The sequence below is a fragment of the Heloderma suspectum genome, chromosome 5, assembly GCF_057233095.1.
Source record: "Heloderma suspectum isolate Gila_16-S chromosome 5, 16-S_ref, whole genome shotgun sequence".
Taxonomy (NCBI): Eukaryota; Metazoa; Chordata; class Lepidosauria; order Squamata; family Helodermatidae; genus Heloderma; species Heloderma suspectum.
In genome coordinates, this window is record NC_139462.1 from 149,307,344 (window position 1) to 149,332,022 (window position 24,679).

The 24,679-nt window shown below is 44.2% G+C and overlaps 2 protein-coding genes and 1 long non-coding RNA gene across 4 annotated transcripts in view; 2 read left to right on the forward strand and 1 right to left on the reverse strand.

Moving 5' to 3' along the window:
* Nucleotides 1-329: 329 nt before the first annotated feature.
* Nucleotides 330-5,594, reverse strand: SEC61G (SEC61 translocon subunit gamma). Of its 2 annotated transcripts, XM_084857767.1 has the most exons (4): nucleotides 5,526-5,594; nucleotides 3,376-3,475; nucleotides 2,589-2,691; nucleotides 330-470 (listed from the first exon to the last, which is right to left on the reverse strand). In XM_084857767.1, the coding sequence occupies exons 2-4, from the start codon at nucleotides 3,467-3,469 to the stop codon at nucleotides 461-463; spliced, it is 207 nt and encodes a 68-aa protein (XP_084713893.1). In that variant the 5' UTR covers nucleotides 3,470-3,475; nucleotides 5,526-5,594; the 3' UTR covers nucleotides 330-460. The 2 variants fall into 2 exon arrangements, with proteins under 2 accessions (XP_084713893.1, XP_084713894.1); XM_084857768.1 differs by lacking the exon at nucleotides 330-470 and having other exon boundaries at nucleotides 2,585-2,691.
* Nucleotides 5,595-5,652: 58 nt separating this feature from the next.
* On the forward strand, nucleotides 5,653-9,775 carry LOC146344629 (uncharacterized). Its single transcript, XR_014792269.1, has 3 exons — nucleotides 5,653-6,040; nucleotides 6,407-6,565; nucleotides 9,112-9,775. It is a non-coding gene; the product is annotated as an uncharacterized LOC146344629 (long non-coding RNA).
* A 616-nt stretch (nucleotides 9,776-10,391) lies between these two features.
* Nucleotides 10,392-24,679, forward strand: part of LOC146344630 (uncharacterized) — a 185,820-nt gene continuing 171,532 nt past the window's right edge. Inside the window, 1 exon segment of the mRNA XM_084859808.1 lies at nucleotides 10,392-16,722. Within this exon segment, the coding sequence (XP_084715934.1) occupies nucleotides 10,498-16,722 (6,225 nt within the window). The 5' untranslated portion in view covers nucleotides 10,392-10,497.

The following is a 24,679-nucleotide window of genomic DNA, read 5'->3' on the forward strand; positions in this document are numbered from 1 at the left end:
CAGTTGGGACTGCTTTAAGTTTGGAGTCAAACATAGGAAGGGGGAATTTGTCAGTGCCAGACATCTTCACTGGCAATCTAGAACTAAGTTCGTACACAAAAGTTATGATATCTAGATTTACACAGAGCTCCTATGCGCTGCTCAGTTTATTCTAACATTGATGCTCCGCAATATCCCTGAAGACATGAGACATTTCATAAGACACTATCTGACCTCCTCTCAAAGCTTACCTCTCATTTACCAAAGATAAAGCTTTAAGAGTCTGTGATAAAAATTAATCACAGTTAGTCTACATGCGCTTGCGTTAACCAAACAGGATACCACGCCAGTTTTACTTTAAAACCTGATTTATATTGACAACTTGTAAAAGAAGATCGAGGTAAATTATTCAGTCAGAAAGCCCACACCGTTCTCCTAAGTGACCATGCACAATATGAAGCAACACTTCTTCCTGATGCATTCAGCCACCCCTGTAAAAAAGAAAAAGACACAGTCAACTACATACCCTGCAATGTGACATTTAGTTATATTACTACTCTGCAGTTATATATTACTTAAGAGATCCTATGTAGTCATTACTCAGGAAGTAACAATCAGAGGTGGAGAAAAAAATGGGAATACAAATTATATAGGAGCAGAGAAAATTAGGCATGGTCAAATCACTGCTCAACTGAGCCCAAAGTCTGGATTTGTATTTTTTTTAAAATAGCAAGCTGCACAGCAAAGGAGAGTCACAAAGACAGTTTGTAATATGGCATGGTAGACAGCCATTCCAAAGGGGGAGGGGGGGAGTCAAAGATCCCATTGGCTGAATGCAAACCTTCACCTAAAATACTACTTTGGATCTCAGACCTATGGCTGGATCAAAAAAGTATTCAGATGTGGCTAATTCTAAGGTATACTTCAAATGTAAATCAAAAGCTGTCTTCACTGTAGCAATAGCACAAGTCCCTTATCACTGAGAGCCTGGTCACACATTGGAATGGACTCTCTACTGGCATAGTAGGGGAGCAATGCTTGCTTACCCCCACTACAACGTAATGTGCAAAAGAGACTTAGAGCCCGGGGGGGGGGGGGGGCTTCATAGACCTTGAGTTGCTCAGGCTCCCCTAACCATACAAAGAGAGGCCCATTCTGGCAAGTGAGTGAACCTGCCCATGATTAGCACTATTTCCTTGCACATGACAAAGCTGCAAGAAGTGCTTTGGGAATCTTGTAGAACAGGGATGGGAAACCTGTAGCCCACCAGATGTTGTTGGATTCCCAACTCCCATCATTCCCAGCTAGCATGGCCCATGGTCAAGGACAATGGGAACGGCAGTCCAACCTCATTGGGTGGGCCACAGCTTCCTCACCCAATTTAGAAGTTTACAATAACAGAAAAAGGTGATAGCAACTATCTCCAAAAATGGATACACTGGTGACACCTAGCTCTGTTTGTCCTTCACATTAGAATCAGGTGAGATGATGGATGTGCTGGACCAGTGCCTGGAATAGGCAAAGGGCTAGACAGCTAATGAACTGAAACCTGGTCCAGATGTGCTGGAGGTGTTGCAAGTCAGTGGCTCAATGGCGTCAGGAGGTGGTGTTCAGCCAACTCCGGACATGGGTTGCATTTTCCTTCTAGGAAGCCATTCACAGCTTTGAGGTGCTGTTAGATCCAGCCCTTACTTTAGATGCTCAAGTGGCATCAATGGCATGAAGAGCTTTTCCAGCTTAGGCTGATGTACCAGCTATAGCCCCTCCCTGACAAGGACAGACTTGCCAATATCATCCATGCTCTTGTAACATCCAAGTTACTGAAAGACCTTTACTGTGAGGTAATTATGCATCCTCCTGCCCTTGAAGACAACTTGGAAAATTCAATTGATTCAAAACACAGTAGCTGATTTACTGACGGGATCTGTCATTCTGACCATAACACACCCACTTAAAATATGTAAGGGTTCCCAATGTATTTCCCTGCTTGATTAAAGGTGCTGATTTTTATAAAAATCCTAAATGGCTTGGGACCAGGGTACTTAAAGGACTGCCTTCCCCCATATGAACCTGCTGCAATCAAATTTCATTCAGGATCTCTTATTTGGGTGGCACTAACAATGCAGCAATCAAGGACAGAGCCTTTTCAGAGGTGGTGAGCTGGCTGTGGAACACCCTTCCTTAACAGAAGTACAAAATTCAGAAAACAAGTTAAGATCTCTCTGTTTACTGCCATGGTGTCTTAGGAGTTCTAAAGTTTAATTAATACTCTCTATTTTAGAATCTGAAATACCTTAATTGTGTGTGGCTGTTTGTTTTTATATAAGCAGCTTTGGATACTATTTTTAAACAGAAAAGCAGCCTAGAAATATTTTAAATCAATCAACGTGATACAGAATGTATGGTGGAGACTCTAAGCAGCCATCAATGCTACTTTGAGAACATTGGATCGACAATCTTAAGACACTGTGGTGAAGGGGGACTGGTTTGTGTACCTAGAGAGAATAGTGAGTGTTAGCATAAGTTGCAGTATGGCTGCCCCCCAAAACCTTAGGATGTTCCTCACAAGTTTTTTAATACTAGTAACTTATTTTGCCATATTTACTTACACAATGATGTTGTTGATTGGAATATGGATCAGTTTTACAAAGAAACCAATAAATCCCATTATTGCAAAACCTATTGCTGTCGCCATGGCGATCTTCTGAAATTCTATAATTAAAAAAAAACTTGTCAAAATGCAAGTGACTAACACTTCAGTTGATGGTGATTTGAAACAACATGCGCTCTTAAGTGGATTTGAATAGGTATAACCAGTTACCTTTTTATCTGTAGCCAGGAATATATCCTTGAACAATTGAACTACAACATTTTTGCAATCTCAGATTTAAAGCTGGTACACTAGGGAAGTAGGAAGCTAGCACCTTTTTATTTTATCCCAGCCAAAATGGCCAACTTGGAATTATGGGAGTTGCAGTCCAACATACCTGGAGCACACCAGGTTGGGAAAAGCTGCTCTAGAGTAAAAGATGTGCTCACCAGTGACAAGCACATGTCTAGACCCTTGCTCAGAATCACTCTCCTCACCCTACACCCCGCCCCCAAACTCCACCTCTAGCCTCCCATAGAGCTCTTTGAAATATGAGCTCAGCCAAACGTATACCTGCCAAAGAAACATTTTATGTTATATGGCTCTTCACAAACACAATCTGAGTGCAACATGAGCCTCTTCTGAAAAACTGACTCTTTCACCTACAAAATGAAAATATGAGACTGAACATACAAATCTGACATGAACTCATAATGATTATCTATAAACAAAGCTTGTTTCTATGCATTTTGTTAATGACATTACTACATAGTACACACTCAGTTTTTCTTCTTGGATTACTTTACCTTTCCTGTCTGGCTTTGTGCATCTTTTAACAAGTCTGATGGAATCTTTCACAAACTGCCGGCTGGGTTCCACAAACTGCATTACTTGATCCATGATGAACTGTAAGAAAAAAAAACATGAATATACCAACTTGTTAAGTGGTTCTGTACCATCATTCCAAATCAGCTCAGAAGCTACCTTCACCAGAAATTATAAAGCTGAAAAGCAAATGAAATGACAAGTGCATAATGTTTAATGTGTCTGGGGCTTAGCTTTTGGAAAAACACAAAGGTGTGTTTTTCCATGATGATGTTAACTTGAAGTCTGAGGAACTCTGGGGTGTTTAGCATGAGAAACAGGTTATTTTTTTCCCTATTCGCCAAGTCCACGTACAACGTATTTTTAGAAACTTCCAACATTCCCCTCTAACATGTGTTGCACCAGTATATAGTGCTCCTTAACACAGCTGAAGACATATTACTGTAGCAGCAATGTCAGCTCCTAGTACACCCATCCCAACCTCAGAAAATTCTACTCTTTCCAGTGCCTTTTTATTTTCCCTGGAATTTTAGCATTTTAACGTTCTACTCTTTTAGCTCTAACGTTTTAAATTTGTTTCTGTATTTTAAATCTCTACATTGCTGCTAGGTTTTATGCTGGTTCTACTTTTATACTGGATTTTTAAGGCTTTATATTTTATATTGTTTTTATGCTGCACTTCTGGTTTTAATTTTTGTGAACCGCCCAGAAAGCTTTGGCTATTGGGTGGTACAGAAATGTTTTTTTAAAAAATCTGAATCTCTTACTGTGTTTACCGTCATCAACTATGGCTAACTCTGAGACTTCCACATCTGTTCCCTGCCTCCTTTCATATTCCTTTTAGCAGTTCAAAACTTAGGACAAAGCTGCAATACATTTGGGGAGGAAGCAGAAGCACTACATGCACAGTCGGCAGGATTAGGGGGGATGTATAAAAGAAAGTGGTGTTGTAATGCCTTAAATTACACAGTTAAATAAAAGAAGTCTCTACCCCACCCGTATATACATCTGATCTCTGAATTCTGAAGCTGGTTACACAGGTTAGCAGAACACATCATCGCTCTTGCTTTAGGCCCAGAAAGACTGGCAATCCTTGGAAAATGTTTAGCATATTCACACAATATTTAATCAGGAATACAGTATGCACAATGAGCAGAGGGCCTGAATGTGTGTACAATGTATCACGCAATGGGACATGGTTTGGATTTTCTTACTCTTCCACATCTGGGGTTGGATCCAGACTTAGTGAAACTTACAGCAGACCCACTGAAATTAATGGGACTTAGGTTAGTCATGAACAACTCCATCCCCACCCATTTAAATGGGCATGCTCTAAGTATGACTAAGTCTGGATCCAAGCCCCACACTTTTTGAGGAAGAAGGAAGAAGAGAAGACAATGATGATAGCAATACCTGTGTCTCCATCACATGGTAGGTCAGGAGTTGGCAGCCTGATGCTGATGAGAGTTGTAGTCCAGAACATCTGGAGGGCACCAGGTTGCCTATTCCTCCATGGGGTGCTACATACAGGAGGGGCACTGTCCCACTGTTTTTCCAGATTAGATACTGGGAAAACAAACACTTCTCCAGGTCCCTCTGCCTTCCGAGAAGAGGTAAGCGATAGCTTACCTCCACTCTGGAATGCTCTCCCTGGCACCAGATGAAGACCGGCTTTAGTAGCCTAGGCGTCTAAAAACATTTTTATACAGCTTCAAGCTGACACTTTACTTTTATCTCATTCACACTGTTAGATTGCTTTTTATGTATCATTAGCTTTCACTTTTAACTTTCTTAACCATTCCAAGGGGTTTTACCTGCAGAGAAGCACGGAAATTCGTTAATAGACCAAAAGCCGCAGTAGCCTAACTGCCAAGGGCCTAGCCTAGCATCCATGCCACTCCCGCTGGAAGCCCTGGCTGGCCCTTCCCGCCAGATTTTGGGCGCGGGGGGGAAGAAAGTTGGGAAAAGTCGGGAGCGGACTGGCCGAGGTTCCTTGGTGGCAAAGGAAAGGCACTCTGCATATGCCCAGAGGCTTAAAACTGTTGACAACAGCGCAACCCCGGTGACCGACCCTTGGCACCGCCATTCCCTCCCTTGCCCCACACAGACGCCCGCGTTCGCCCGCACTCACCGATTCTCGGTGGGGCGGCGCGACTCGCCCCGGCCAACGCTGCTCCTAAAGACACGTCGCAACTCGACCGAGGGACCCGGAACCGGAACCGGAAAAGAGAAACTCGGCCGGGCACGCCCGCGCGCTCAGAGACGGGTTTCCTCTCCACGAGGATGCAGTCTCGAGCGTTGTCGCACGGTATTTCCGGTTCTCAAGCGCAGCACTTCGACTATATGTGCGGGGGGGGGGGGGAGTAAGGGAAGTAAAGAGGAATGAATGTTTTTGCACTCAACGCATTTCGGGGCCACAGGCGCCCTTTCGATGCATTCTTTGAAATAATCACCCCTCTCCCCCCCCCCAAGTTTTTTAAAAAGAGTTGGATAGGGTGTCTCTCTTTCTCGCGGGGCTTTTGTGCTTTTTAAAAGCTCCCAAATATGGAATCGTTCAGCAATGAGAACTGCGGAGAGGGAATGTTCTTTACCGGTTGAATTTCAGAGAGCATTTCTACACCAGGCTAAAATCTCGCAGCTTTAAAGGTATAGGACTTGCAGTCTTGCTTTTCTTGCAGTGATTTGAAAGCGTCGCCTCTTTACCCAGCACGGCAGGAATATAAAGCTACATATGTTTCGGAAACATGTTACTCCGGCATGCCTCCTGTGCCTTTGAAAGGCATCGGGGCGAGCACAAATTCCACCGGTGCAGCCTTCCCCGATACACCCATGGGAACGGCCGCACCTGTTGAATTTCTTCTGCCCAATCACAGCTGCACGAACATTCTGCTTTCTACGGTATAGGCAGCTCTTATTTCGGACGCAGAGAGGTGGGGAAAGCAGCAAAAATGATCAGGTGAGTTCTGCGGGTAGACGATTGGATTGTCACTCTTAACTTTTCTGTCTCTATAGGTGCCCCAGCCATACTTACCTTTCCAAGGCAAAATGCAGGAGGCGTTCATCACCATAGAGATGAAAAGGGATAGAACAGCTCCACTTTGCGTCCGTCATAGAGATACTAATGTAGAAGCTCCTCCTGGGCAATATCGACTATTAATTGAATACTCGCAGGTCAGTCTTCGCATAACTCTCATCTTTACCTATCTCTATGCTTAGGATGTTGTTTTATTGTTTTGTATGCCCACTTATTCCATTCTATTGTCTGAGGAAGAAATGCACAAACATTAAATTTCTCCCCACCACCACCTTTTAAATATATATATATATATATATATATACACACACACACACACACACATATATGCACACGCACACACTATCTATATCTATCTATATATAAATGTATCTCTTGCACAAGGTGTCTTTTGGCCACATTCACTCACTGCCAAGAAATGGAATTTTATTTGTATTTGGGAATGTGGTTGTTTGTGTTTTTATCGGTCGCAACAGATACTCTTGGGGGCAGGGTGTGTGTGTGTGTGTGTGTGTGAAAAACATGAAAAGATTAGGAAAAGGTCAAAGCATGTTTTTGAATCATGTGAAAGAACCCACACTTCAGTTAACAAAATAAGCCTTGAAATGTGGGGTTGCTTTTTCCAGCATTTGAAATGCTGTTACAAACGTTTTTGTACCATTTCATATCCATAGACAGACAGACACACTTTAATTTAAATAGAAATACAGTACATCTCACTATAGTGTGCAAGACTGACTAGGTGACCTGTGTGCCATGCTCAGTATGCTGCTCAGGTGCTGCTGATGGGCAACTTCAAGGTCTGCCTCTTCCTTCTGAAGGTTCTTTAAACCAGACTTCAACTAGAGGACGCCTCCAAAACAGAGGACAGTCCTCTGGCAGCTCTTCAAATAGAGGACTGTCCTCTATAAAAGAGGAAACATGGGACAGTATCCATGGTAGTCCTGCATAAACTAGACCCATTCACTTAAATGAGTTTGTGGAGGAGTACCATTGGATACTGCCCCTATGAGCTCAGCAGGACTAACTTCCATTAGGCTCCCAAAGGGATTAAACAGAGAGTTGTCCAGGGTGTCTTCCTCACCCACATAACAGTTTGATAGAAATTCTCTCTATAAGGGTTGAAACAGGAATTACTTTAAATCTACGTCCAGCAGCTACGCCTTTTTTTCTTCATTTCTACCTTAGAATCGGTGCACAAGGCCCAGGCTGGATCTTAAAAGCCCCTTATACCCAAGCATCTCACTATGGGCCTGTTCCAAGGCCCCTATGCCTACTGTAGAGTACAAATGGAGAAGAAAAAGATGTATCTGCTACATACAGTTTTAAAGTATTGTCTGTTTTGGTCCTAGATGAGTGGTTAAATTAGGCCACATTTCAGTCTCTTTGCAAAGCAGACTTAAAATAAATATAGTTTCATAATAATTTCTCTTATATAGTTTCCATTGCTAATGATAAGATGTTTAGAAATGCAAGTAGTGTGTGTGTGTGTGTTTGCAATGGTTACCCAAGAGTAGGGACGTACGAATCTCTTCCCTGGCTCCATGCAGGGGCATCCGCGGTAGGGGGAGGCGCTCCGTCCCTCCCCCCGGAATCCTCCCTGGCCGGCTCCGCTCCGCAGCGGCTCCGCAGAGCCGCCGGCCAGGGCCGGCCGCAACCGGAGTTCCGGCTGCGGCTGGGCTGCTGTGGCCACAAAAGGCGGCTGTTGTAGTGGCCACCATTTGCGTCCTTGCAAGCAGCCGTGATAGGCTACATAAGTATTTACGTAGCCTATCACGGCAAAGAGCAGGGACGCAAATGGCGGCCGCTATGCCATTTGTGCCCCTGCTCTTTGCCGTGATAGGCTACATAAGTATTTACATAGCCTATCACGGTAAAAGCAGCCATGCAAATGGCGTAGTGGCCGCCTTTTTCGTCCCTGGTCTTTGCCGTGATACGCTGCATAAATACTTACGTAGCCTATCATGGCTGCAAGGACGCAAATGGCGGCTGCAGCAGCCCAGCTGTGGCCGGCCGGGAGACCAGCCACCACCGCCGCTGCTGCCGGAGCTGCTGCCGCCACCGCATCTGCCCCAGGTAAGTTCCATCGCGGGGGGATTTCGCGGGGGGGTGGGAGGCCGTTCCACCATGGATTCTGGGGAATTCTCACTGGAATTCTCACTGGAATCCATGGTGGAATTCTCTGACATCCCTACCCAAGAGAGTCAGTTTGATGCAATGGATGCAATTTATTTATTCATTATTTATATTTATATTCCACTTCCCTAGTTCTCATATATTTCTGCACATAGAAAGCTAACAAATCAGAGGGAAGGTTTCTAGTCTACTTTCTCCCTGGCATTTGATTCTATGTGGATGGAATATTTATTTATTTTGTATGGAGGAAGCACATTCCATTTTGTGAGCCCCCCACTTGCAGTCTGATGTTGTTCAACCCAGATTCAGATTTCCCGTGACGGACAATAATACTAGGCCTCTGCCTGATGGGAACCTGGCAGCCAAAAATAACAGAAGTGGTATGCAAGAAAAAGATTGCAGCATTTTGGATAGTTTCTCTGCATTTAACAGCACTCACATCTTCTTGGTCTGCAGCTAAATAATTGGTTCAAACATGAAACATCTTTAGGGCTAAAATACGCTCCCAAATTAGCAGATTGTTTTGTGTTATATTTCTTTGAAACAGATACAAGGACTTCCAGTCGGAGCCAATGTTGCCCTCGCAGCATTCCGCAGAGCCTCCACAGGACGCTATCTCAAACAGCTTTTTAAAAGGTTGAAAAACCTTTTCATCTCTCCCCTGGAATGAAAAGGGGAGGCAGGAGCAGCATCTGGATGAAGTTTTGGAAGATAATCCTCTGTGTGAATTAGCAGGGGGGCTGGACTCCGAGACTAGTCTGCCAGAGCTTAATCATCGCTCAAAGTTGTTTTGAACCTCCTATCTAATTAGGAAAAATTAGGGCTGATGTGCTCCTTTGTAGTTTATGGATTAAGAAATACCAACAATATCTGAGGAATGGATTAAGAAATATCAACAGTATCTGAGGACCTGCAAGATTTGTTTGAAGGAAGGATGGTTACATCAAGGCAAAAAAAAGGATCTCTGCCTACCCCCCCCCCCCATACCTCCCTTGGCAAAGGTTCCAAGAACCAAAGATACAGGGGAGTTACTTGCTCTGATAAAAACTTTGTCTTCGCAATTTGCCGAACAGGCTAAGAGGTTGGATACAATTCAAAATTCCATCACTGCCCTGCAAGGGGCTGTAGATTTAATCAACACTTCTTGGCAGAAAATGGAGGTGAAGGTTAATAAGCTGCAAGATTGGGTGGCAGGGAATGAGATTACATTCAAAAAAGAAAGAAAAAATAAACAGATACAATTTCTCCAAATTACACTATGCCAGTGTCCCACATTGCATGATAGCCTTATTGTTCCCCAATCTAGTGCTCAATTCCACTGCTCTTCTAACAGTGCCCATCTGTCAATCTCAAGGAGATAAACATGTTATACTGTTAATACACACTACATTTATTTTGTTAAAGCATGTACCAAAAACATAATGAGGCATACCAGCAAATCATGATGTTTCATGGTTTTCAGGCAGAAACATCTAAAGTCACTGGGGAATTTCAGCAAGACAGCAAACTGCAATTTTTTATCTAGTGGTGTAAATATCTTCCTCTTTTTGGCTGCAAGCATTTTTTGTGCAGGTGAAAAAGCAGTCAAAATCTCCTGCGACTCACCCCAACTGAAACACAGCAAATAAAGAAGAGAAACATCTTTGTTTGTTGGCATTGCACTAAGTAAGAACTTGCCTCAAAATTCTGTTGATGATGTGATGGATGACATCACAAAATCTTCCTTTGTTGGTGGGGCTCTCAGACTGACTTTTAGCACATTAAGTAGTAGTAATACATATAGGAGTAGGACCATGACAGAGAGGAATTATGAGGGCCATTTTTCATCAGGCCGCTCATTGGCGTAACAACTAAATCCTCTCTCAAGTCAATTTCCTTACATTCTTCCTTCCCTTTAACTATTTCCTGTATCAGTTCATCCTTTTTCCTCCTCATGGAACCAAGGAAAGCTCACAGTGACACGCCAGACCAGGGTAAGTCTGATCTCCACTATGCAAATTCCGAAGATCGGCTCTTCCTTCGGGAGTCATTAGAAAACATAAATGATTCCTTATCAATTACTCTGAACAATGTCTGTGTAGGTGAGGCTGGTGATAAGCTTCTGGAAGATGGAAGCAAAGAGAACAATTTGGAGACCTGTTGTGAGGAAATGATGGAACAATATCAGAATGACATTCAAGAAGTGGGATACAGAGGCCTGCAAGTAACTGATGAGATGAGAAATCAAATCAATAAACAGAACAAGGAGGCGTTTGAAGCCCTAGTTAAAGGTGAACTTCAGAAAGCAATTGACTTGTTCACCAAAGCAATTGAGCTGAATCCATATAACCCTTGTTCCTACATTAATCGTGCGAATGTCTTTATGCAGTTGCAGGATCCAAATGCTGCCATTAAAGACTGTGATGTAGCCATTGAACTGAATCCCAAATCAGCAGAGCCATTCAAATTGCGAGGGAAAGCATTCAAGAATTTGGGGCATTTGAGAGAGGCCGCCTGTGACCTTGCGTTTGCTTCCAAATTAGAATATGATGAAGAGGCCAATGCTGTGCTAAGAAGATTGAAGTTAGGGTTTCAAAGGATTTCCGAGAGGCAGGCAAAGTGTGCCCTAAGATATAAGGAAACTGAGATACTGGAGAAGATTAAGAATGCACAGACATCTTTAGAGGATCTGGAAAAAGATCAGAGAGAAAAAGACTCCAGCACACAATTGGAGAGTGAAGTAGCAAAAGATGAAGAGGAGGAAGAGATCAAGGTAGGTCATGATGACGCTTTCCAAGAGATGCCAGAAGAAGATGTGGAAACAGCTGAGATGTGGAAGCAGGCAAGTAGAAAAAAGAAAGAAGCCTTTGCTGCAGTGGAGAAAGGTGAATTAGGAAGAGCCATTGACTTATTCACTGAAGCTATCGAATTAAACCCCCGGCTTACCAGCTTGTACATCAGCCGAGCCAGCACCTTTCTCAAGCTTCACATGCCAAATGCTGCCATAAGAGATTGCAACCAAGCCATTAAAATAAACCCTGATGCAGCATTACCATACAAGTGGCGTGGGGGGGCATTTCATCAGCTGGGTTACTGGCAGGAGGCTGCTAAAGATCTTGCATTGGCCTGTCAGTTGGATTATGATGAACATACCTATGCCATGCTGAAGGAGGTAGAAGCAGAGGCCCAGAAAACCATGACATGTTGGGGAAAGCTTGAGGAAAACTGTAACACAGGAGAATTTAAGGAAAAAATGGATAGGATGAAGGAAGCTCCTGTGGTCCAGAGGAGAATGCAGACAAAGACACCCCAAAAGAATTCTGAAACTCAAGGAACTGTTTCAGAAGAACAGGAGAGAAGTAAATATAAAATCTCTAAAGAAAAGAAGGTTCCGTATAATCATTCCCTAAACCACAACACATTTCATCTTTGTTTTCAAGAGGAACAAAGCGAAGCTTATGCTACGTATGCTGCAGAACAGGAAAGAAAGCCTCTTATAGCTCATGAAAAACATGAAACACCTAAAATGCTGGATCCAGGGACTCAGGAAGGAGCAAAGGGAGAGCAAAAATGCATGAATAAATCAGACAGTGAGGAAAGTGAATTGGAATTTGATACTGAAGAGGTGATTGAGCCAGATGAAGATGTTCCTCAAGAGATGGGGGATGAAAACTTGAAGGTAACAGATGAAATGCGGAAACAAGCCAACAAAAAGAAGAGAGAAGCCTTTGATGCAGTCAATAAAGGTGAACTTTTAAGTGCTTTAGACCTGTTCACTGAAGCAATTAAGCTCAATCCACACCTTACCATCTTATACGCAAACCGAGCCAGGGTCTATCTGAAGCTTCAGAAGCCTCATGCTGCAATCAGGGACTGTGATAAAGCCATACAAATCAACCCTGATTCTGCACAGCCCTATAAGTGGAGGGGAAAAGCACTGCAGCTCCTTGGTTACTGGCAGAAGGCAGCTAAAGACCTTTCCTTGGCCTGCCAATTGGATTATGATGAAGAATCCTATGCCATGTTGAAGGAGGTACAACCAAAGGCTCAGAAAATTGCCAAATTCTTGAGGAAGCGTGAGCAGAAGCATGAGGAAAAGAAGTATAAGGAGCTATTAGATAGAATTCAGAAAGTGTGTGAAAAATGTGAAAGACCTCAAACTATCCAAGTGGAGTTAGAAAGAGAGCACAAGGGAGCCATGGAAGACAAGAGGGAAGCTTGGGAGCAACAGAGAGTCAGGCAAACAATGCTGAGAAAGCAAGAGGGCACACCCTGGGAGGAGCTGGAGAGAGATCTAAAGGAAAGCATAAGGAAGCAATACAGATCTTTTGAGAAGGAGACTGGGGAACGGGGAAATTTCCAGCAGAAGTTACTAGAAGAAAAAGCGAGTCTTCAGCAGAAGGGACTGAATTACCAGGGAACAGTCCACCAGAAAGAGCTAGAGGAACAGTTGAAAGCTCTTCAGCAGGAACTAGAGGAAAAGCTGAGAGCTTATGAGGAAGAGCTGGATGAAGATGAGAATGCTTGGCAAAGAGTATTAGAAGAACAGGAAAAATCACAGCAGAAGGTACTGTATGAACAAGAAAGAGCTTACAAAATAATTCTAGAAGAGCAACAGACAGCCCAAAAGGAGGCTCTGGAGGAACTTGCACAAGCTCAGCAAGAGGCTCTGGGGGAACTAGTAAGAGCTCAAAAGAAAGCCCTGGGGGAACAGGAGAAAGCTCAGCAGCAAGCCCTGGAGGAACATGAGAGGGCTCAGAAAGCTTTGGAAGCTTTGGAAAGAGCTCATAAACAGGCACTGGAGGAACAGAGGAAAGCCCATTTGGCTGCCATTGAAGAACAGGAGCAAGCGCAGAAAAAATCTCTAGAAGAAAAGAAGATGGCTGAGGCAACCCTTAAAGAACTCTTAAGATTTCAGAGACAACTCCAAGAAGAGCAACAGAGGGCTGAGAGGAAAGCAATGGAAGAAAGAGAGAATGCTCAGCAGACCCTAGGAGAATTAGAGATTGCTCAGAGGAAGTCCATGGAGGAACTCGAAAGAGCTCAGAAAGCTCTGGAAACAACTCATAAACAGGCCTTGGAGGAACAGAGGACAGCTCAGATGGCAGTCATGGAAGAACAGGAGCAAGCACAGAAAAAATCTCTAAAGGAAAAGAAGATGGCTGAGGCAGCCTTGGAGGAACTCCTAAGGACTCAGAGAAAGGTCCAAGAAGAACAGGAAAGGGCTGAGAAGAAAGCAATGAGAGAAAAAGAAATACTTCAGAAGGGCCTAGAAGAATTAGAGATCGCTCAGAAGAAGGCCCTGGAGGAACAGGAGAGAGCTAAGAAAGCTCTGGATGCTCTGGAAAGAGCTCATAAACAGTCTATGGAAGAACAGAAGAAAGCTCAGATGGCTGCCATGGAAGAACAGGAGCAAGCACAGAAAAGATCTGAAGAAGAAAAGAAAATGGCTGAGGCAGCCTTAGAGGAACTCCTAAAGACTCAGAGGAAGATCCAAGAAGAACAGGAAAAGGCTGAGAAGAAAGCAATGAGAGAAAGAGAAATACTTCAGAAGGACCTAGAAAAATTAGAGATTGCACAGAAGAAAGCTCTGGAAGAACAGGAAAGAGCTCAGAAAGCTGTAGAAGCTCTAGAAAAAGTTCATAAACAAGCACTGGAAGAACAGAAGAAAGCTCAGATGGCTGCCATAGAAGAACAGGAGCAAGCACAGAAAAAATCTCTAGAAGAAAAGAAGATGTCTGAGTCAGCCTTGGAGGAACTCCTAAAGACTCAGATAAAGGTCCAAGAAGAGCAGAAAAGGGCTGAGAAGAAAGCAATGAGAGAAAGAGAAATACTTCAGAAGGACCTAGAAAAATTAGAGATTGCTCAGAAGAAGGCCCTGGAGGAACAGGGGAGAGCTCAGAAAGCTCTGGATGCTCTGGAAAGAGCTCATAAACAGGCTATGGAGGAACAGAAGAAAGCTCAGATGGCTGCCATAGAAGAACAGGAGCAAGCACAGAAAAGATCTGAAGAAGAAAAGAAAAAGGCTGAGGCAGCCCTGGAAGAACTCTTGAGAAAGGTCCAAGAAGAGCAAGAATCAGCTGAGATGAAAGCAATGGAAGAAAGAGAGATAGCTCAGAAGACCCTAAAAGAATTAGACATTGCTCAGAAGAAGGCCCTGGAGGACTTGGAGAAAGCTAAAAGAAAGGCCAAGGAAGAACAGGAAAGTGCCATGAAAGCTCTGTACATTCTGGAGAAAGCTCATAAGCAGGCACTGGAGGAACAAGAAAAAGCACAGAAAAAATCTCTAGAAGAAAAGAAGATGGCTGAGGCCACCCTGGAAGAACTCTCAAGGGCTCAGATAAAGTTCAAAGAAGATCAAGAAAGGGCTGAAAAGAAAGCAATGGAAGAAAGAGAGAGAACTCAGAAGTCCCTTGAAGAATTAGAGATTGCTCAGAAGAAGGCCCTGGAGGAACAGGAAAGAGTTCAGAAAGCTCTGGAAGCCCTAGAAAGAGCTCATAAACAGGCTCTGGAGGAACAGAAGAAAGCTCAGATGGCAGCCATGGAAGAACAAGACCAAGCACAGAAAAAATCTCTAGAAGAAAAGAAGATGGCCGAGGCAGTCTTGGAAGAACTCTTAAAGACTCGGAGAAAGGTCCAAGAAGAGCAGGAAAAGGCTGAGAAGAAAGCAAGAAAAGAAAGAGAGAGAACTCAAAAGACTCTTGAAGAATTACAGACAGCTCACAAGAAGGCCCTGGAGGAACAGGGAAAAGCTCAAAAAGCTCTGGATGCTTTGGAAAAAGCTCATAAGCAGGCATTAGAGGAGCAGAAAAAATTATGGAAAAAATCTCTAGAAGAAAAGGGTATTGCTGAGGCCGCCCTAGAAGAACTCTCAAGGGCTCAGATAAAGTTGAAAGAAGATCAAGAAATGGCTGAGAAGAAAGCAATGAAAGAAAAAGAGAGAGCTCAGAAGTCCCTCGAAGAATTAGGGGTTGCTCAGAAGAAAGCCCTGGAGGAACAGGAAAGAGCTCAGGAAGCTCTGGAAGCTCTAGAAAGAGCTCATAAACAAGCCCTGGAGGAACAGAAGAAAGCTCAGATGGCAGCCATGGAAGAGCAGAAAAAATCTCTAGATGAAAAGAAGATGGCTGAGGCAGCCTTGGAAGTACTCTTAAGGTCTCAGAGGCAGGTCCAAGAAGAGCAGGAAAGGGCTGAGAAGAAAGTAATGGAAGAAAGAGCAAGAGCTCAGAAGACCCTTGAAGAATTAGAGATTGCTCAAAAGAAGGCCCAGGAGGACTTGGAGACAGCTCAAAAAAAGGCCAATGAGGAAAACAAAAGAGCTCAACAGAGGGCCTTAGAGGAACAAAGGAAAGCCCAGCTCGCTATGGAAGAACTGGAGAGAGCAAAAGCCAAGGCCTTAGAGGATCAGCAGAGAGCTCAGAAGGTGACCTTTGAAGAACAGCAGAGAACTAAGAAGATGCTTACTGAACTAGATGAAGCACGAAGAAAGGCCTTGGAGGAACAAGAAAGAGTACAGAGGAAGGCTCTAGATGAACAAGTAAGAGCTCATCATGCTATAGAGGAACTGGCAAAGATTCAAAGGACAGCTTTGGGGGAACAAGAAAAAGCTCAAAAGATGGCTCTAGCAGAACAGCAGAGAGCTGAGATGATGCTTAAGGACCTGGAGGAAAGACAGAGAAAAGCTTTGGATGAACAGGAAAAAACACGGATGAAGGCACTTGAGCAACAGAAGAGAGCTCAACTTGCTATGGAGGAATTTGCAAAGGCTCAAAAGGCAGCTCTGGAGGAGCAAGGAAAGGCTGAGAAGAAGGCCTTCGAAGAACAGAAGAGAGCTCAAAAAGCCATGGGAGAACTGGAGAAAGCAAGAAAACAGGCCTTGGAAGAAATAGAAAGAGCACTGAATAAAGATCCAGCACAAATCCAGGAGCCTGTTCTTAAAAAGATTAATGAGGCATGCAAGACAATACTAAAAATAGGTGCTAATGAACCAGACATTGCTCAAAAGAAAGAGCAGGACATAGTTCATAAAACAATCTGTGCTGAGCAAGGAAAGACTCCCAAAAACCTGGAACAGACAGAACCCCCACAATCTCAGAAGATCACAGGGAACGACAAGAATGCACGAAAACACTCTGTTTTGGACTTTTTTCCAAATGAGTAGATTCCAGAATTCCGATCCAGTGTGAGGGTTAGAAAAAAGATGAGCTGAATTTGAAGGTCATCTGCAGGTATTGTGTTCATGAAAGTAAAACTGGGAAGGAAGGAATAAAAGGAGAAATGTTTCTATTTTAAAAGGGTTTCCCATATAAAGAGCATTTCCCCCCTTTAGGATTAAAATAGCTCTAGCCACACAACATTGGGTTTGGCACAGATACCCCAAAACATACAATGTTTTTTCCTGACATGTCATAAGGAGTGCCTCAGGGCTCAGTCAGTGGACAGGAAAGTAGAGGTGAAGCCTCCAGTGGTTGGCTGCTCCTCCATCAATGCCAATATAAAATAGTAAGCGCCTGACCTCTCCGCCTGCCCCCACCCAACCCGCAAATATTTGACAGATCCTTAGCAAATTTGCAATTGTCCAGATGTTTTAAACCAGGGGTGCAGAACCTCAGGCTCAGGGCCCAAATCCAGCTCTCCCGAGGTCCCAGTCTGGCCCTCTGGAGTTCCCCACAAGGCCACATCCCTTTCCACGTTCCCCCAACCACTGATCATTTGCTAGTTTCCTAGCTTTTGTGCAGTTTCCCCCCATTCTAAAAGGTTGAAATGCGTCTCCTAAGGTTTAGTTACATATAGTAAGAGTTTTAAGCTAAAACATGCTGGTATTTCTGGCATTTCTCCCACCACTGGAATGCAGCCCCCAAGAGCTTCTCTGAAACAGAAGTTAAACCTCAAGCTGAAGGAGGTTCTGCAACCCTGCTTTAAACGTTGTCTGGCCCTTTAAAACTATTATAGATTTCTTTCCCTATTCAAATATTAAATGTTTCACCACCACCACCATCAGGAAGACAGATATAGAAAGAAAAATAATATTTTTTTGGATGTGAATGAATAAGATATTCAAGGCAAAATCAGGAAACTGATAAAATAGAACGACTGGCTTTTTAGTTTGAGTACTTTCAAATGTCATGCCGATTCAATCAAAATTTCAAGCATTTCTTTGTTTAAAAAAATCCATTACACATAAATCCCATTATTCTTATGAGGCCTATGGAAAATAACTAGTCTTTTCCCTTTGCTCCTTTCTTCAATCTATATGAGGTGAGAAACTGATAAATGCCTGATGAATCTCCCATTTATATTGTTAATACTGTTTCTATGGTGTGAAGAGAAGTGTTTTGATATATTCTTCCCAAAAGCAGAAGTCAGAGGAACAGTACTGTAGCACAGGGGTGGGCAGAAGGTAGATCTCCAGATCTTTGGGACTTCAACTCCCAGAAGCCCCTACCAGAATGGCCAATGGTCAGAAATGCTGGGAGTTGACATCCACGGCATCAGGAGATCTACTTTCTGCCCCTGCCGCTTCAGGGGAAACAGATTCATGGACAAACTCCTTTGAAAAGGGCAATGTTGCAGATCCAGGGATCTTTAAGCTCATGGGGAGAACAGATATGGTGTTGATATCAATGAATTTCCACTGAGGTTTTTGAGATAATCCACCTGGAACAGATTTCAGATTTCTAGGCTACAAAAATAGGGTGCTTCCAGATGATGCTTTTATTCTCTGCCTCATGCATGGAATTTTACAGGGGGTCCAGATGACATTGTTGTACCCCCCCCCCATTTTCATACTGCTCTTTCCATCTTTGTTCTTTCCCCAGAACATCCATCATGGAGGAAAAGATGGAATAGGGCCACAATGCCTTTTGATTGTTAGCATTAGGAGCCCTCTGTCTGGAAGCACCCAGATTATTTATTATTTTATTATTATTATTATTATTATTATTATTAAATTTCTTAATCGCCCATCTGGCCAGTCTCACTCTGGGCGATGTACAACAGTACAATTTAAAAGAGTAAAATTATACATTAAAACATTGTTTAAAAATACCCTATCCCACCCCAAATGCCTGCCTGAACATCCACGTTTTCAGTGCGTGGCGGAATCTCATTAAAGAGGGGGCATGGCGGAGTTCCCTAGGGAGGGAGTTCCACAGAGCGGGGGCCACCACAGAAAAGGCCCTCGTCCCCACCAGCCTAGCTGTTCTGGCTGATGGGAAAGAGACAAGGCCATCTGAGGCTGATCTTGTTGAGCGGCCTGTCTGGTGTTGCTTGAGGTGCTCCTTGAGATAGACTGGGCTGGAACTGTATAGGGTTTTAAAGGTCAAAACCAACCTTGAATTTGGCCCAGAAAACAACTGGTAACCAGTGCAACTCCTTCAGCACCAGAGAGATGTGATCACACCGGCGGCTGCCTTTAATGGAATCAAAAGACAAAGTCTCAGGATGTTGAAAAAATATGTCGTTTGGTTCCAAGGAGTAGCCCTATGCATTTCAGCCCTGAATTATATAAATGGGCCTTCTTCGGGGGTCAGTATTTCGTCTTGGAGACTATCAGTGTAGGGATAACGCTACATATTTTTTCCAACAACCAGAGTTTGTCTCTATTCCATTGGGCATTTTGGATGTTCTCCAGTTTTGTTTGACTGTTTTCTTTTCTGCTGAAACTCCCCTAACCTTATCTGTCAGGGAGTCCCATTGAACTCAGCAGGACATGCTTCCAAGTAAACTTTGTTAGGATGGGTTACCATTTTAGGACTTTTATTTTATTTCTTTGATCTTTATCCATAATGGTTAAGAAAGGAGCACCTTTGCACATCTTGCAATAGAAACATTTCACCATTGAAGCCAGATTACTTCGACTGAGGGTTGCCAATTAGCCAGGAAAAAAATGGCCTGGCCTGCTCCTGCGTCTTTAAGCAGAGTTGTTGTTTCTTTAATACAGAAATCAATAACTGAAGCTTTTCTTTGCATTGAGTTAAACATTATCACCTGCTAGTTGCTGCAGGTCATTAAAGGGACAGCTGCAGGAGCTAGTTCAACAACTGACAACTCTGTTACAGGAAATGAAAGCAGGGAACTCCTAAGCTAAGTATCTCTAGATACGACGAGACACCATCCTGAGACCAAATATGAAGGTTTAGAATTTGACCCTAGAGCAAAGGCTAAAGATAATTTATAGACTAAGGAAGAACTCAGAAAGTGCTAATAAATAGGACACTACAAGCCACCAGGCATTTCACAGTTCATTTAGGAACAAAAATGCTAAGAGACTCATAGAATCATAGAGAATCATAGAATAGTAGGGTTGGAAGAGGCCTATAAGACCACTGAGTCCAACCCCCTGCTCAGTGCAGGAATCCAAGTCAGAGCATCCCTGACAGATGGCTGTCCAGCTTCATCTTGAATGCCTCCAGCGTGGGAGAGCCCACCACCTCCCTAGGTAATTGGTTCCATTGCCGTATTGCTTTAACAGTCAGGGAGTTTTTCCTGATATTCGTCCAGACTCTGGCTTCCTGTAACTTTAGCCCATGATTCCGTGTCCTGCACTCTGGGATGATCGAGAAGAGATCCTGTCCTTCCTGTCTGTGACAACCTTTCAAGTACTTGAAGAGTGCCATCATATCTCCCCTCCCCTCTTCTCAAGGCTAAACATGCCCATTTCTTTCAGTCTCACTTCATAGGGCTTTGTTTCCAGTCCCCTGATCATCTTCATTGCCCTCCTCTGAACCCTGTCCAGTTTGTCTGCAAACTTCGTAAAGTGTGGCTCCCAGAACTGGACACAGTACTCTAGATGAGGCCTAACCAGTGCTGAGTAGAGGGGAACTAGTACTTCTATTAATGCAGCCCCAAATAGCATTTGCCTTTTTTGCAGCCACATCACATGGTTGGCTCATATTCAGCTTGTGATCGACAACAATTCCAAGATCCTTCTCGCTTGTAGTGTTGTTGAGCCACGTATCCCCCATCTTGTAACTGTGCATTTGGTTTCTTTTCCCTAGGTGCAGAACCTGGAATTTATCCCTATTAAATTTCATTCTGTTGTTTCTGCTCAGCGCTCCAGCCTATCAAGATCACTTTGAATTCTGTTTCTGTCTTCCAGGGCATTAGCTATCCAGCCCAATTTTATGTCATCTGTAGGGATGTTGGAGAATTCCGCCATGGACTCCAGTGAGGCCGGATTCTTTAGAATCTTGCCCCCCGGAGTCCGTGGCGGAACGGCCTCCACTCCCACCCCCCAAAATCCCCCCTGGAACAGACCTACCTGGCGGCGGATGCGGCAGCAGTGGCAGCGGCTCCGGTTCATCTTCCGGCCGCTGCCGGGCTGCTGCGGCCGCAAATGGCGCCGTCGTAGCAGCCGCCATTTGCATGCCTGCATTAGGCCAAGATAAGCTACGTAAATATTTACATGGCCTATCACGGCAGAGAGCAGGGGCGCAAATGGCGGCAGCTACGCCATTTGCGCCCCTGCTCTTTGCCGTAATAGGCTACGTAAATACTTACGTAGCCTATCATGGCTTAATGCAAGGACGCTAATGGCGGAGCGGAGCAGGCTGGGGAGGATTCCGGGGGGAGGGATGGATCGCCTCCCCCCCCCCACTGCCGAAGCCCCAGACTGGAACCAGGTAAGGGATTCGTACATCCCTAGTCATCTGCAAATTTGATAAGCATTCCCTAAGACTCATTGGGCTTCATCACACAAGGCTGAAATCCCGCATCCTTACCGGAGCTTTCTGCTTCTGGATTCTTTGCGGGATTAAGATCCACTCCTTTACACAGGCAGACACATGCTTTGAATCAAGGATTTCCTTTCTCGGGAAGCTCTATATGTTTCTATATATTTCATTTTACAGCCACTAGATGGTGCTGTGATTATAGTGTAATGCCATCATTACACAGACGATAGATCAGATAAACTTCCTTATCGTGTTATCTCTGATCTTTTAAAAAGCGGAATAAAGGTCATAAACCAAGGGAGGGGCCCTAGAGGTAGACAATCTTGTGTAAAGGACCTGCAAACTTCTATGAGCAACCAATCTTGATCACATGTTCATTTGAAAAGCTTAACATATGAATACTTCCCTACCCCACAGGCTGTACCCTGATACCCTAGTTGGGATGCTAGAATGGAAGAGTTGGATAAGAGTGGTTTAATTCTAATCAGCTATTTCATTTGGATGATGGAGGGGGTTTTGCCTTCCCTCCAGATTCCCACAAAGAATTTCAACCTGATCCAAATTCCTAGCGATAGGAGTGATCTTGCAGTTAGGGGAGTCTAAAATATAAAAAAAGCCGACCCCCATTTTCACTTGGGCCCTGATCCCTTCAGATTCAGGGTTGGCTCAACATGGGATTCACCCCCGCTGCCAGCCAGCTTTACCTGCCCAATTCATCCCTTCCCTTGCAAAACTAGAAAAACAAAACCCTTGCCATTTGTGCAGGAAACGGGGGCAATTGGCACTGAAGAGGTCTCTCTAGAGCAGGGATGTGGAACCACTTGTAGCCCAATTTCAATTTCTCAAAAGCTCTCAGGGGCTGCATTCAATGGTGGGCACGGCCAACAGCAAAAGGTATATTTTAGCTTCAAGCTCTTACGGCCAGGGACTAAGACTCAAGTGGCATTTCGACCTTTTAGCATTTCAGCCTTTTAGAACTGCACAAAAGCTGGGAAACCACCAAACAATCCGTGGTTGGAAGAAAGGGGTGGGGCCAGAGGAAGGGGTACAGATGGGCCATCTGGGGAACCATGGAGGGCTGCATTGGGACCTCACAAGGGCCAGATTTATCCCCCAGGCCTGATGTTCTGCACCCCTGCTCTAGAGAAAGGAGACGCATTTCCAGCCTCTGCTTAACACATGAGTCATCCATCATTGCGGTGTTTTGTTCTGTTCTGAAGTCTAAATTGAATCAGGAGACAGAGGAAAAAACAACACGCATATGCAGTGGATCATAGGGCTTAAAATTAACTATGACCCTTCCTCTGATAATATGCTATCATTGTGTTTTCTCAAGAATTAGACATTTGGGACAGCATTTTTCCAATATTAGTATCTATTATCTTTAAGCTCCTGTATTGTGGACTGGATATATCTTGTCTACTTTATGCATTATGGACAGCTGCTTTTCCTGGATAGAAACTGGCAACCATTTCTCATTGCTGATAATGCCTGAGGTTATGGAGGCACTCTCCTTATCAGCTAGAATAGAGCTTCGGCTATTGGGCGATAAATAAATAAATAAATAAATAAATCCTGTTTCTTGAAAGAAGACTGCGCTGTGTTTATACTGTTATGTTCCAAATATTGGCTCTAGGTGGCACTGTGGTCCAGTCGTCAGCAAAAACAACAATAATAGTGCTCCCTTCAACCTCAGTATGATGGTACAGAAGTAACGTTCTACCAACTATTAAAAGCAGATCGGAATTGCTTGTTGTTAAGAATGAATTGATCTTTCTAGAGTGCAAATGTGTGAACACACACGTTCCTTGCCTGTGTCATTTGTCCTTCCTGAACCCAAGTGGAGCTTCCCCAATGGGTTTAGCCTAGGGTGGCCATGTGTCCTCTTCTATAGTCCTCTATTTGAAGGGCTGCCAGAGGACCGTCCTCTATTTGAAGGCATCCGCTCTATGAAGGGCTGCCCTGTCCAAGTCCGATTCAAAGATAACTATCAGAACTGTTGCCCATCCAGTTAGAACCCGAACAGCAGTCTGAAAAGACAACCGCATAGGTTACCTGGTCACTATCTTCCACGCTATGGTGAGATGTCCTGTATTTTTCTTTAGATTGTAATTATTTCTAAATTTGCAGCTATATATATATATTAGCATATGCAGAATTTATGCAAATTGCTTTTTTAGTTACGTATTTCTTCTTTTTTGGCAATTCACCAGTGGCCTCCTTAACACAGCCATCCACTGGCCCTGAAATGTCTACCCACAGCTCCAACTGGCATATGCCTAGTCTAGAGTAAAAATTGGGGAGTGGGGTCGGGGAGAGACATAGCTGCTAAATAAGGATTTAAAGCAGGGGTGGGCAACCTGTGGCCCTCCAGAGGTTTTGACCTACAACTCCCATCAGCCCTAGCCAGCATAGTCAATGGTGAGGGATCATGGGAGCTGTAGACCCTAACATCTGGAGGGCCATAAATTCCCAACCCCTGAAATTAATGTGTGTTTTTGGGGAGAAGACAAACTGGCAGAGGAACATCACAGAGGTGGACCATCATGGCTGTGAATAGTCACAGAAGATGCAATATGGCTACTCCCTATTTGGGGGTTTTTATGGTGAATTTCACATTCTACCCCACCAACCCCCCCACTTTGCCCCCAATATGTTTTCTGAGTGATACTTCAGCCTGTCCCTAAACTTAATTTTGGCTTCTTCTAAAGCTTCCTTAGTTTCATGCCTTGATTTCCTGGAGTTCCAGTCAAATCCAATCTCATCATTTTCCCCAGCCCTGCAAAAATTCAGCCCTGCTGATTTTCCCCCCCTAATTGCTGGACTGTTCTTATTTCATACTGTCCCCTTGTCCCCACAGTCCAGACCTGCAGGGTGCTTTAAAGGTAAAGGTAAAGGTGTCCCCAACCAGTCGTGTCTGACTCTAGGGTGCGGTGCTCATCCCCGTTTCTAAGCCAAAGAGCCAGCGCTGTCCGAAGACGCTTCCGTGGTCATGTGGCCGGCATGACTGAACACCGAGGTGCACGGAACGCTGTCACCTTTCCCGCCGAGGCGGTACCTATTTATCTACTTGCAATTTCTTGCTTTCGAACTGCTAGGTTGGCAGGAGCTGGGACTGAAGACGGGAGCTCACTCCGTCATGCAGCACTCGGGTCTCGAACTGCTGACCTGCTGACCTTCCAGTCTGCAGTTCAGTGTCTTAACCACTAAGCCACCGCGGCCCTGCAGGGTGCTTTAGTCTGTGCTTATTCTGTCCAATTTACATAGCTCAAATGGACAAGCGTGGGCTGTGCATTCTGCTCGGCTAGAGTCCCACACTTACTGCAGCTACCCAGGGCATAAAAGTAATTCCCACGCTCCCAGTGGTCCACTAGAGTGCTGAACCAGGAGCACAAGAAGGAAGCCAATGTCTGGGCACGCCTCCCAATATCAATGCAAATGTTTCTGAATGCAAAACATCTAAAA